Below are 14,617 nucleotides of genomic sequence, written 5' to 3'. Positions count from 1 at the left end.
TATTACATTTTTAATGCACTTTTAATGAGATCTTATTTTAAATAAGGTGTTTTAATATAATAATCAACTAAAAAATTCAATTGCATAGCAATACCCCAAAGCACTTCAGATTTTGTCTTTTGTTCAAAACTTCTATGATTCTGGGTGGTAGGAGGGAAATGTAGCACACAGAGCAGGTGACAGCCATAAATTATCAAAGTTATACATGGTAAGAAAAGATCTGATATTAGAAAAACTCAGTGCTTGAAAGCCTCTTCTTCCATGAAATCTGAAGATGCACTAGAAGTGCTTAATGCTAGGCAGAACTAACTGGTTTTGAAGAATTTACCTACATACTACCAATTTTGTTGATGTTAAGTCTTTGTGAGTAAGTATTAGCAGGCAGGCCTTGTTTTTGATAAAAGACCCTTCTACATTTATATTGCACTGGAACTCAAAGGTTTGGTAGCAACAAAAGGGAAGTACTTCAAATGCTTTTATACCAAAATGGAATCATGAAGCATAAGACTTTCCTTCTTTGGAAAACCAGCCAGGGGGGTCAGGAGTGAGGAGGAGAAACAGAAAGGAAGACAGCTTAGCAGTGTGCCCATTTGCAGAGATTTATGGCAATGCACTACTGGAAAAACTGGAAGGTCACATGCCTTAGAATAAACACATTTATTAAAGGGCCATTTTTCATCATTTGCACTGGCATCCTCAGTGTCAGGAGGTACGTGATGATGTGATGATCACTTGAGGTCTGCTTCAGAGCTGCTTGTATTAAAGGAGGAAATGTAAAGTAACAACAGGCAATTATTAGTCATCCTAAACAGCAAGAATAACCCATTCACCTGAAAATTCGTGTGGCACCTCTGGCAGAAATGGCAAAGTAGTTCAACTGCTTTCTACAACCTATGCTCAGTCATGTAACAGTTTTAACTGTAGTATTTTAATAGGAAGCATAATTAAATAGCATTATTTTACTTACAGGTAGGGTACATGCATACTAGGGTTTATATACTAGGCTGCTAAACAAAATACGTTTAGAAAATTAGAGATTAATCTTTCAGATGTTGAATTAGGTTGCTGGTTTTGAGCTGAAAATTAATCCTTTGGGGATCACAATGCAATTAATGGTATTGCAATATATGCAGTGCTACTTTTGATTTAAGAAATATATTTCCATTTCTTTAAAAGTCTATTTTTGGGTTTGGGAAATTTGTTCCACATGTACTGCGCTGTCTCTTCCCTAAGATTGAAACGTATGTTTTAGTTTGGCTTACTCTAGCATACTATTCAAAGATTTAAAGTGAGTAATATGTTATCCATATCATTCTTCCATAATGAGGATTATCTAATGGACAGTCCTTGTTCCACTTTACTGGTGCATTTGTGTTGAGAAAGCCATGGAACATGGCTTTTGTTAAAGATTTAATCAAGTTTGCAAGGACCAGAAGAAAAATCTGGATGCAAATCCACCATAAGCAAGGCCATTGGTTGGTGTTTTTCAAACAGCCTCCACTCTAGAGTCTTTAGGAATGCATGTAGTGGAGAATGAATGTTTTCATTGCTTGTCACACTTTTTCTTATTTACATATAGCTTTAAAATATAATGTGTGTAGTTCACTATGCACCCATCTTAGATGCTGGGTAACTGCCCCTCTGCGTGCTTAAATTCAGCATTTAGATTCCTGTAGCTTGCTCAGAGGAAAAAAATTAAGGCATCAAACAGAACAGGTCAGGACACACTGTTTGCTGCAGAGGCAGATGGCATATCATAACTTTCTTTGTACAGCTAAACCCTCTTTCCTCCAGAGCTGGAGAACTTCATTTATCCTGTCTGGGAAGAGCAGCACCCAGCCATACATTGTCTGGAGATCTCAGTGTAGTACAGGTCTAGGCTGTGCCAAGGAACATAGAGTAACAGAAATTGGCGATGCATGTGTCTCCTCTGCCTTGGCTCTCTCTAATTTATTAGTATAGATATTATCTTGTTAGAACTTGGAGCTCATCTAGGATGAGCACTTATCCATAAATACTGTTTTGCCTTGTGTTTCTCTTCTATCTGAGTATATTTTTCTTCCTATATCTCATTATTTTAGAGTAGGACACCTTCCATTTCTACTGTTAAAGGTATACTGCTTTAACTGGAATAATCAGATATTAATAGAGTAGAATAGAGAAGGGACCAAAAATATGATTATGTGGTCTAATGTTAAGAACAATTAGCTGGGAGTATAAAGAGTGAATCTCAGCCTTGTTCCAATTACTGTTAGATCTGAGTGTGTATACATGGGCTAGATTAATTAAACTAATACATACATCAGCTCTGGTTGTATCAGTATGATGTTCTTTATGCCAGAATTGGTATTAAATAGACAGGATGGCTGAGAAAGTCGGTCTGCACAACACGTGTTTGTGTTGGCTGTTCCTATTTGCTTTGGTTAGATGAGAGAAAATGGAATTTGGGCCAAGTTTATTCGGGCAAAAGATTTGAGCAAAAGTTATACAGCATATGTATATGCATATCTGCATATACAAGCAGAGTGAATTAGTCTACATTCCATAATAATCTAATTTTTTAAAAATGTCAATTTTCTAGCAATATGCAAGTGTACGAATTACATTATTCAATTCATTCTGTTGGAGGTAGTTCTTTCCATTTCCTGCAAGGAGAGGCATGAAAAATCTTCTTTTGACAAGATTGCTTGTGAAATAGATTCAGCAAATTAGGAAATCAATAAGATAAATGTACTCATAGACAAGATCAAGTTAGGCCTGGTGCAAATCATGCCACACTTCTTCAGTTCTTTCAAATTTACTTTTTTCTTTCTCGAGTGATTTATAATCAGTGAAAACTTCTGTATCTACCAAGGTGTTGAGAAGGAAAGAGCAGAGATTCTGCTATTTAGGCCCAGCAATTTATTTTCAAAGCTGATTCCCTTTGTACCAAAGAAATCAGTAGATTCCCCCTAAACATACAGGGTCTTCATCATTATCAAGAATTTTTCTGTGATCATGTACAAATAAATAAAAATGAAATATATATTAATGATAGACATTTCTGAGTTGCATTTTAGATATAATGCTCCATATCGTTTGCAAGCTTTCACAGTAATTGAGATACACTTATGCCAGCTTCCAATTTGTATTTTAAAGATTTCACATACTATAAGAGTTCACAACTTAGAACTGAGCCTGTCAAAGGTCTTGGACACCTAATTTGCTCTAAAGTACTTATGACCAAAATGTCAATCTTCAGGATCCTTGCTTCCTTATAAATTCTTTTAAACAGTAAATATTCTTAGATAACAACAACAACAAAAATTGTTTTAGGCCTACCAAAAGACTTAGAATCCTGAAAACAAAAATATCTAACCTTCGCATGAGAAAGAAATTAGCATTCACATTTCTATCTCATCTACTGCATGATTTTTAGAACGAGCTCCAGTGATAACCAGGATCAGAAGACATGGTGGCAAGCACAACTTTTCTCCATTAGTTCTACAGCTGGCTATGGACCATGGAAGCTGGTCTCTTGGGTTTCATTCCTATTTAGGATATAAAAGCTCCAAGTAATACATTCCTTTCTATACCTCCAAATATACCTTCTTTAATAAAAGAAACAGAAAAACACTCCTAAATCAATTGTATCCTCAGCATACCTGAATCATCTGACCTCTATCATGTCAGATAGGAGAGGCTTAGATTTGTGTATCCCAAAGTCATGCTGTACAGTGTAATCGTGGTTGGTGGATGAAAGGCAGGAAAGAAAAGACTGCCATTGCAATAGTGGTTAAAGACAGTAACAGCCAGTTTTTTATTTGTTTGTATAAACAAAAGATCACGCTCTTTACTGCTTCTGGACAGGAACAGAAATAACAAATCAACCACAATTCTCTACTAAAGCATTAATATGGAACCACGTTTGTTTCATTTACCTACCTGCCTGTGAGTAACACCTTTTCTCTGATATTTTCTGGTATTCTCTGGTATTTTCTGAGCTCTTTTAGCAATTTCAGAAATGAAGGCATGTGCTTTGGAAGGAGCTTTAGAGAAGAGCATTATCTACAATTATCTACAATTTACATTCTGAACATAGAATTTGATGATGACTCTATTAAACAGATACTCAAACTTATGTGATGTGAATTTTTAATTGATCTAATTGTTTAAAATGAGAAATATAAAGGCCTAAGTCTATACTTACTCACCAAGAAAAAATGTAGAACAAAATGTTTTACTGGACTTAGGATCTTGTGATACGTAAAGACTCTTGCACACAAAATCCAACTGACAATACTCCCAGCTTTTTGAAAATCCTTTAAGAACATGACAGGATAATATTTGTTAGATACACAGAGCTAAACTGGCAGCTGAGGGTCCTGCCCTTTTATTGGATTTTAAAGCATTTGAGCTTCCCTAATCAAAAGGGATTACTTTGTTAATTATTTTCTATGTTAAAAAAAAGAAAAACTGCTATGCTCACACAGATCAAAGCAGCTTCAACACCAAGAATACAGATGGTTCAATGAGGGATTGTTTGTCTTGACCAATTTGAGAGGGATTTCCTAAATTCTGTCTTGAAACCCAACTTGATAACATGACTCCAGGCACAGTTTTGAACAACAGGTTGGAAAATGTGAATATGCGCATTCAGTTTCGGTACTTCCAGAGCCACTGTCTGAATGCTTCATGATCATTAATTGTTAAATAAGTCACAAAATTAAGACCACAACGTGGTTAGCAACTTATATAGGAAGTTAAAGAAAGCTGATGTAATTATTTCATTATTCTACTGTGTTTTGCAGGTCCTAAAATGGTAGAATTCCACGGCCAGCAATTTCAGATCAACTCAAAGGATGGCAAGCCACTTTTTACAGTAGATGAAAATGAGGTTGTCATTGGAACAGATAAACTTCGAGTCACAGGTTTGTAGCAGCTTAAGAAATGCCCAACTAATAACCATGTGAATAATGAAATAATTTTAAAATGAGCCATGTTAAAAATGTTAAAAAATACTGGGTTTAACTTATTGGAAATTACATATCTGAAAGTATTCTAACTTTTCCAATAAATACTCAAAAGCTTTAAGGGAAAACCAATATGTGTATATAAGAATGCATATATGCCTACATATGTATTTTAATTTAATTTAACTTTTAAATGACGATGAAAAAAATCTTGCACATTTCAATTTGAAAAATCAGCTGTATTGTTTCTTAAAATTTTTTAGACTCTGGCATTTTTATATGTTTTTTTCTTTCAAGGTGAAAGCCACTGTATTTCAGCTCTATGTGTAGTATATATGTCTCACTGTAGTATTTATAGTGTATTTATAATGTCATCTGTCAAAAGACAGGTTTGCTTTGGGCTATTTCTGCAAATCACTGAAGTACTCATTTACAAAGTACGATGTCAAAATTGTCACACAAAAAGCTGTTTCCTCTTATATGACCTGATAAAATCAACCTTCATTTTCCAGGATTAAGGGTGCATTAAAACAAATACATCAGTGTGTGATTTCCCTTTATCTGGAGGACTCTGTCAAAGAAAATACAGAAATAATCCTGTAACTTGCTTTCAGTTACATTTTTAATATTTTTAACTTTATTGCAACTATCATTTTTGCTAATTATTGATCCCCTGAAATCTTAAGGTGTTAATTTTGATGGATCGATTCATATTATTTCACTGTGCAGAACTGCAGATGTGATATTAAGCACATGATTCATGTTTCAAAGCAAAGGTTGAGATATAATAAATGTGTTAATAAATTTTGTTTATGCCTGAAGGTTTTATCTTTTTTTTTCTTTTTTTTTTTTTACTTTTTAACCTAATTGAAAATACAACTTTGTTTAACCAGGAAACCATATCAAATGATTATTGTTTGCCCAAGGGATGCTAAACTTTAATAGAAAAACATGTTTAACAAAGATATGAAAAACTGCATAATTGTTAACTGATTTAGAAAAGATCTCTCTCTGCTCAAAGTAAAATAATTTGTACATGAATAGAGATTGTTATGCTTAAACATGTATTCTGACTTGTCAATATGAATCTTACAAGGATAACTGTTTTCTTTAGTAGATGCTGCAGAAACACACATTGCTCGTTTCTTTTCTACACTGTAGTACAAGTCAAAAATAAATCCATTAAAGTCAGTGAGGTTATTTCAGTGTAAAATTAACATTAGTGAGAAGAGATTCATGCCTACTATGCTTCAAACTTATTTATTAAAATTGTGATTTAAATGATACTATTACCATGAAGGATAAATTAGTAATACTTGATGCACTGAGATAAATTTTTGAAACATTTTTTGATAGAGAGGAAGATCAATTGGAAAATTTATGCAGAAACAGACTCTATAGGGCTTAAAATACACAAAGAACATTTTGCAGTTTTTTATATGCAGTATGGGGAACTGTTTGGTTTTACTTCTCAGGTGTTCAAGGCCAGGCTGGATGGGGCTTTCAGCAACCTGGTCTAGTGGGAGCTGTTCCTGCCTATAGCAGGGGGTTGGAACTAGATGATCTTAAAGGAGCCTTCCAACCCAAACCATTCTGTGATTCCATGATTCTGTGATTTATGTGAATTGTGAAAATGTCGGTAATTACAAGAAAACGTGGCGGTTTTAAACTAAAATACAGTGTAGCAGAGAACCAATGTCAGTGATTTCGGGAAAAAAAAATGAAAGTCTAAGAAAAAGCAAATCCAACCCAACACCTCCAGAACTGTATTTTCCAGCAGTTTGGTATGCTTGACCTCGTGCTATTTCAGTCCAGTCATTTTCTGTTACATGTAGTAGAATGAAATTGTAGCAGTGTTTCTCCCATTTCTTCCAAGAGGACCAAATCTATGGGAAAAGTGATGATCAGCAAAGAGTTTTGGATACCCCAGAGATCCAGATGTACGTGTTCAGACAATTGAACTGGACCCTCACTCAACAGCCAGTGTAACCTGCAGTATGATTTGGCTCACATCTGTAGGGGATACTTAGGCAGATATCTCTTCTGCTGATGAAGTACAGTTGTCTTCATAGAATTGTAGAAGGGCTGGGGTTGGAAGGAACCTTAAATCCTACCCAGTTCCACGCCCCTCTCATCCATCTGTTCTTGAATGTCTCCAGAGATGAGGCATCCGCAACCTCTCTGGGCAGCCTGTGCTGGCGTATCTCTGCCGAGTAATCTAATCTAAGTTTCCCCTCTTTTAGTTTAAATACACTCCTCCTTGTCTTATCACAATCTGCCCATGTAAAAAGTCTGCCTTTCTTGTGTTTATTAGCTCTCTGTTGGTGGAAGGCCACAATGAGGTCTTCTTTAGGATGAGCTCAGTAGCTCATTTAGGTCACTTTGATACAGTGGCTGAGTTAACACACTTAAAAAACCATTTTGTTTCCTAGTGCTGTGTGGCAGGGTTTTCAGTGTAAATAGCTATACTGAAACATGATATGAAGATTCTTGTTAAATTTAAATGTTTCTGCTCAGAAGCTAAGTATGTGACAAAAAAAAAATTCTGTCAGTCTTTAAATAGGCAGATAGCATTTGCTTGATGGCTTGTGTGTACTGGGGGTGTTAAGGAAACATGTTGGCTTCAATCCTCTCATTAAAAAAATCTTGCTCTTATATTCTATAAAATACCAAATATAGTAATATTCATATCATATCTTAAAGCTTTATTTTTCCTTTGTATAAATAAAGTAGTTATAAAGTACACAAGAAATCAATTCAGGTCATCTTCCAAAAAGTATTACTGTGAGGTGATTTTCTTCAGTATGTGTGCCGTACTTAATGCTGTTATTTAATGAAGACGTTTCCTCACAGGAAGGCAAGGTCTTAATTTTTCTTAGAGGTGCACGCTCTAGAATATATAAATAAATCTTCTAATTCCCTCTTACACATACAGTATCTTTATCACCTGAATTCATCATTTTAAAAATATAAATCCATGAATAAATGTTACATCACATTTGGCCCCACTAGTAACACATTCCTTCACTTGTGGTTCTCTGTTTGCAATTACGTTTAAGGCCCATCAGCCAATTTTAATCCATGTAATGCATTCCAGGCTGATTTGTGTTGCTGTAATCTCTTAATCAAAATGTGATGTAGCATCAAAGTAAATGCCTATGGAAATTTATTACGCCCATACTTTTACCTTTATCAACCAAGCTTGTCATCTCATTTGCAATTTAAAGATATGGATGTATTTAATAATGTCATAACCAGTGCTTTTCTGAATACAAAAAAGGTGCAAGAAGAGTGCAGATGATGATGTTTAATTAGTCTTCTAGGGGACCTTAGTATTTCATACTCACTTTTCATACTCCGGTACCTCAGCTTCTTGACTTTCAGATGAATGTATGAGGAAGAGTAAAACTGAATTTCTCATGTTATACCACAAAGCCAGTGATAGAAACATCCATACATTTAACCTTTAAATCCACTTGAATCAGTTTCAAAACTACAGGTAGTTGGTGATGAGCTATAGCTATTGTATGGAATTCTAAAGATGACAGATGAATTAAATGTAAAGCAGGCAGAACACAGACTCTATCCATGCTGGTGATGTCTAATGTGGAAACAAAACTCACAAGATATAGACACATTTATTTTCCTTTTGATGTCATTATTTATTGAGTGAGACAGGGTGCTTGAGCAAGTTATCCAGAGAGGCTTCAGAGTCTCCTACTCTGGAGATATTCAGAATCCACCTGGATGCTTTCCTGTGCAGCTTACTGTAGGAAACCTGCTTTAGCAGGGGCTTGAACTGGATGATCTCCAAAGTTCCTTTCCAACCCCTACCATTCTGTCATTCTGTGAATTTGTCAGCATAACATAGTAGAGTGTGTTCATATAGAGAAACTGCTGAACTCCACTTACCTTTTATTACCTGATAATTACTTTGATATCTAGATATGTTATTTCATATTTCTGTGAATACCTATTATTAGTACTTTTGCAAAATATTAATGGAAGTGATTGTATTCTTCCTACATCTTTATAATAATACAATCTATCTGGTTTATTGCAAGTAAATATGGGATTTTTGAAATTTGGGATTTTTTTGCACATGTATATAACAGGAAAATCTATAAAAATACAATTGCAATACTAGATATTTAATGGCACTGAAACAGCGTCACATCATTAGGTTCCATGGAGATGTTCCAATATGCACTGGCTTTCTGGCAGTTTCAGAGAATTGTATCTACAGCAATGAGATGCTACAAAATACAGATAAGGTGCTGTTGTGGTTTAGTTGATTCTGTTGTCAAATGTGCCACTCTAATACTTCACTGGAATAAAGGTTCTCCAACAAAGACAGCCTGGCAAGGGGGGAGCTGCCTTTTTACTTGTGAGAGCAGTAGGAATTCGTGGTGCTTTACTTCGGATGAGGAAGAAGCTGGGAACTTATGGGTCAGGATTAAAGGGCAGATCAACTTGGGCCTCACTGTGGTGTGTACTGCAGAAAGCCTGTTTAAGAAGAAGCTGAGGAGGCCTTCTCCTGACAACTGAAGAAGCCAGTTGATAAGTCTTTCTCTCCGGAGTACCAGTGGTATCAAATGCCCAGCCTTTCCTATAGAGCTTAAAACAAGATGGAAATTGACCTTTTATCCTTAGCTATAGTCTAAAATTAATGTGATTATGTAAGTCTGTAATATTTGCAAAGGTTTTGTAGAGTTTTACTTATCTCTATTAATTCTAATGGAAGTTGCATTGTAAAAATCCTATTTACATTTTTTTGTCAGAAGTAGTAGAACATTTGTCTGTCTTCAGACTCATTAAACATTATTTTAATTCTTTACACCTGTACTTTAACATTAACTCTGTATTCTGTAGTTTCAGCCAATACAGTAATAGCAAAACAGTATCTATATAGTAATTATTTCATCAGTTATTAATAGATATTTTTGTATTTTCTTCTGTTCTCAAAGTAGCTGTAATTCCCTGTCACTATTTGTAATAGTTGAACTTTTACAGTACAAGTGGGTTTTTCCTTTCCAGGGCCTGAAGGAGCACTTTTTGAACACTCTGTAGAAACACCACTCGTGAAAGCAGAAGCTTTTAAACAGCTAAGGTAAGAATTTATGCATCAAAACAGAAGTCTAATAAGCACGTTTGCTATATGTGCTCACATTTTTCATATCAAGGGATTTTTAACAAAATGTATAGAACCACTACTAAATTCCATTTTATATGACAAATTGATGCTTTTCGAGAAAATATTACATTGGTCTGCAATTTTGAAGTATAATATGAGATTATTTATTATCAGTGGTGAATATTCAAAGCTACATAATATACTGAATATATTTTTTTCTATATACCTTGTTTTTACAATTTCAGAACACATAAGTGACTTTCTCTGCATATTGAAATAAATGTTGCTTTTCGGAAATCAGTCATGGACTTATGATGAATAAAGATTTCTAGAAACTTCTATCAGTCTCAGGAACCAGATTAGTAAGAAACATTTAGAAAGGCGCAAAACTCTGTATAATTAAAAAATGATTTGGGGTGAGAAAATCTCTATAAAGTATCTTTTATGATTCAGCACTCCTTAATCCTGGGATGGCATTTCTTTGTGCATTACTCTGTGTAATTTGGAGGATCTCAAATTAGTTTATAATATGTTGATTATGAGCTCAACTTAATCTACATTCAGTTCATGAAAATCTTCTATTTCACTTTATAAGTTGGTTCAAAGAAGAATCAAATGAAGAAATGTTCTTTGTAATTTTATTTCTGTCCTTTCGTACCTTGGCAGTCTACTACTTTCTGTCATGATTTCTCTTCTTGTTCTTTCTCCAATAGGAAAAACTACTAGAGAGTAGCAGAAGATTATTTAAACTATCAAGAGCACTGTCTATATCTTATTGACTGAATTTTCAGATTGAGAATTGCAAATGAGAGGGAAAATTTGTTAAGACACTTCTAATTTTCTTCTTGGTATATAACATTAATCTACAGTGAGATATCATGTGCTTGCATTTGAGACAGAATGGGCTTGGGATGTTAATTTTTTTGCATGTTTATCTCCACTTTCTTCTACTATAGTAGAATTTGGATGAGACAGACTTTGGCCAATATTTAGAGTTCTACATTATAAGGAACATTGGTTTTGGAGGGAGTGGTCAGATTATGTTGTAAATTTTTAATTTCCTATGATTGTCTGTTTTGATGAAGTATTTATGAGCACTTCTGACATGGAAATTTTTAATTACACGTCAAGAAGCTCTCTGTAAATTTAATTGGATACATATTGGTTATTTTATGTGGTTGTTACTTTGCTTTAAATAGATTATCAATTAACAATATTTCAATAGGCTTAAAGCTAATCGTTTTATTCAATAGCCATTGTGCTGTGTTACTTTTAAAGTATGAATTCTTCTTTGAATGTAATTTGAAAACAATTACGCTGTTTTAAGCTACATTTAACAATGGCTCATGTGTTTTTGATGTATCATTTGAAACAAAACATTGAGATTAATTCAAAATATTCATAATGTTCTACTTCTTGGATGAGTTTGTTTGGCAGCTTATCTGTTTAATGATATTAACATGTCAATGATAAGAACATTTTGGGCTATAGTGTTGCTATGTGTTGACAGGGCTTAACTCTAATAGTTAAAATCCCATTCAGTTCTGTGCTCAGTTGACTTAAAATAGTTGGAAATACTGATTCTTTCAGAATTTACAGTATACATTTACAGTATATAACAAGAATTGTTATAATGTCAAGGAATCATAGAATAACCAAGGAAAAGATCTCCAAGATCATCCAGTCCAACCATACACCTACCACAGATATATCCTCACTAAACCATGACCCTCAATAATACAACTAAATATTTCTTGAAGACCTCCAGGGATGGTGACTCAACCACCCATCTGGGCAGCCCATTCCAGTGCCTGACCACCCTATTTTCCAAATTTTCCTCCAAATTTTTCCTAACAAAGAGAAAGTGGTACAGTCTCCCCTGATCTTCCTCTTCTCCAAACTGAACAACCCCAGTTCCCTCAGCCATCTTCCGTAAGGCTTGTGTTCCAGACTCTTCGCCAGCTTTGTTGCCCTTCTCTACACATGCTCCAAGGCCTCAAGTGTCTTTCTTGTAGTGGGGGGCTCAAAACTGAACACAGCACTTGAGGCTTATGTTCAGCCAAGCAACCAACACCCCCAGGTCTGTTGCTTCCACACAGTCATCCAGACACTCTGCCCCAAGCCTGTAGCATTGCCTGGGGTTGTTGTGGCCGAAGTGTAGGATGCAGCATTTGGTCCCATTCTTCCCACTGGTCTCATCTCAGTGATCCAGCCTGTCCAGATCCCTCTGAAGGGCCTTCGTATCCTCCAGCAGTTTGACACTTCCTCCCAGTGGGGTGCCATCTACAAACTTACTGAGGATGCACTCAATCCCCTTGTCCAAGTCATCAATAAAAATATTAAATAGACAAGCCGCTGTACCAACCTGTGGGGAACACCACTGTGACCAGTTGTATCTACATGGTAGCATCAACACTGATGTCTGCCTTAAAGCTGCTAACCACCTGTGCTAGAAACCAGGTTAGTTCAACCCAAAGAAGAGTGCCAGATATCAGAGCATAAAGCTCTGTAATGTATGCAACACTCACTGATGTCCTGGCAGACCATGAAGCTAACTCAAAGCAGTTCTAAATGCCTCTATCTTTTAATTGTGTTGCTGTCTCTACCACCCATAACTGGTGTCAAGTCTGAGAGCAGAAACGGCAGTGATTCTGTGAAGGGATCCTTAAAAGGATCAAGAAGCAAATGCATTTGTCTGCAGTGCAGATGCTAAGATATTGACAGATAAAGGTAATGCTGGAAAAATGTTATTTTCAAGGACAGCCTTAAATGTCAGTGTTAACAAGATCCATGCATTCCATTGTGAAGAAGCTGAGACAAGTTATCCAGTAAATAGGAGTTCTGTAATACTTTGTGAATATTCTGTTGGTTAATTATAAATTAAATGCCAATTGGTAGGCACTTCTATGTGATTTTTTTCAAAGTAGTTTTAAGTAATACTTTTCTATTTTTATTTTGAAATGCTTCTTTTCCAGTTCAAGGTAGTGACTATGTAGTTACAGGCAATAGAGCCTATTTGCTCATCTGAAGTCCTATCTTCGTACTTTCACCGTCTATTAATCTTCTGCTATTTTCATAGAATCACTGAATCTTTGAGTAAGAAGGAACTCTTAAAGGTAATCTGGTCCAAATCCCCTGCAATGAACATGGACACCTACAGCTCAGTCAGGCTGCTCAGAGCCCTGTCCTTCCTGACCTTGAATGTCACCAAGGACCACCACATCTCCAGGCAACTTTTTCCATTGCTTCACCACCCTTATTGTAAAAATCTTCTTCCTTATGCCCAAACTTCCCTCCTTTAGTTGGAAACCTTTTCTCTTTGTCCTATCACAACAGACCCTGATAAAGAGTCTGTCCCCTTCTTACAGCCCCCCTTCATACACTAAAAGGCTGCTCTCAGGTCTCCCTTGCTCTTCCTTTTCTCCAAGCTGAACAGCCCCAGCTCTCTCAGTCTATCTTCACAGGAGACATGTTCCATCCCTTTGATCATTTTTGTGGCCCTCTTCTGGATGCACTCCAACAGGTCCATATCTCTCTTGTGAAGAGACTGAAGACTCCACATCAGGATGCAGTACTCCAGGTGAGGCCTCACCAGCGCAGAGCAGAGGATCACTCTGTTGCCCTGCTCGCCACACTGCTTTGGATGCAGCCCACCATATGGCTGGTTTTCTGGGCTGCAAGGGCACATTGCTGCTTCATGTCCAGATTCCCATCCACCAGTACCCCCAGGTACTTTTTGGCAGGGCTGTGCTCCATGATTACACCCCCCAGCTTGTATTGAAATGGGGGTTGCTGGGTCCCAGGTGCTAGACCTGCACGTCCATTTATTGAACCTCATGAGGTTCTCCTGGGCCCACTGCTCAAGCTGGTCTGAGTCTGTCTGTATGGCATCCCATCCCTTGGGCATTAGCCACACCCCGCATCTTGGTCTCAGCCATAAACTTGCTGAGGGTGCATTTGATCCCATTGTCATGTCATTGATGAACGTGATATCAAGGGCCACAACACGCAGCTTTGGGAACAGAGAATATTGCTTCAAGAAATCCCATCCACTTTGGATGTAGTTATGCATTTCAAGGTGCTGACAGGAAAGCCGTGATTGATTGCAACATTTCAGCTGGCATCGTATGATCAAGGACCACATTCTCTGTTGTTCTGATTTAGAACAGTATCACCAACAACACTGACACAAATGGCCTTCTTGAATTACACGTTCTGCTGGCTTTACAGTCCAAATGTCAAATTTCAAGATAGACTGCTTTTCTGGAAACACAGTGATAAGTGTTAGAACATATCTTTTTATAGCTAAGTAGTGGAGACAGAGCAATGCGATTATACTGTGGTCGGTAACTGTCCTTTCATTCTGTAGTTGGAAGGAAGCACACCAAACCTTTTTCAGTCTTATAGATTGAATTCATGACTCACTTGTAAAGAAAAAAGGATGTGCTTGCCCTTACTTCCAAATGGTATAAAGTAACAAACTCTGCTTTTCACAATTGAAGCATCCCTAGGTATAACATTGCCTACTTTT

The 14,617-nt window shown here is 36.4% G+C and overlaps 1 protein-coding gene across 11 annotated transcripts in view; it reads left to right on the top strand.

Annotated features, from left to right (window-relative positions):
* Positions 1–14,617, top strand: part of SGCG (sarcoglycan gamma) — a 118,971-nt gene that overhangs the window by 88,149 nt on the left and 16,205 nt on the right. For all 11 annotated transcript variants that reach the window (XM_048933711.1, XM_048933713.1, XM_048933706.1 and 8 more), the window contains 2 exons: positions 4,791–4,910; positions 9,990–10,062. In XM_048933711.1, the coding sequence (XP_048789668.1) occupies positions 4,791–4,910; positions 9,990–10,062 (193 nt within the window). The remainder of the gene's footprint in view (positions 1–4,790; positions 4,911–9,989; positions 10,063–14,617) is intronic.

Source organism: Lagopus muta, chromosome 1 (genome assembly GCF_023343835.1).
Source record: "Lagopus muta isolate bLagMut1 chromosome 1, bLagMut1 primary, whole genome shotgun sequence".
NCBI classification, from domain to species: domain Eukaryota; kingdom Metazoa; phylum Chordata; class Aves; order Galliformes; family Phasianidae; genus Lagopus; species Lagopus muta.
Note: the sequence above shows the minus strand (reverse complement) of the source record. Positions and strands in the feature narration are given on the sequence as shown.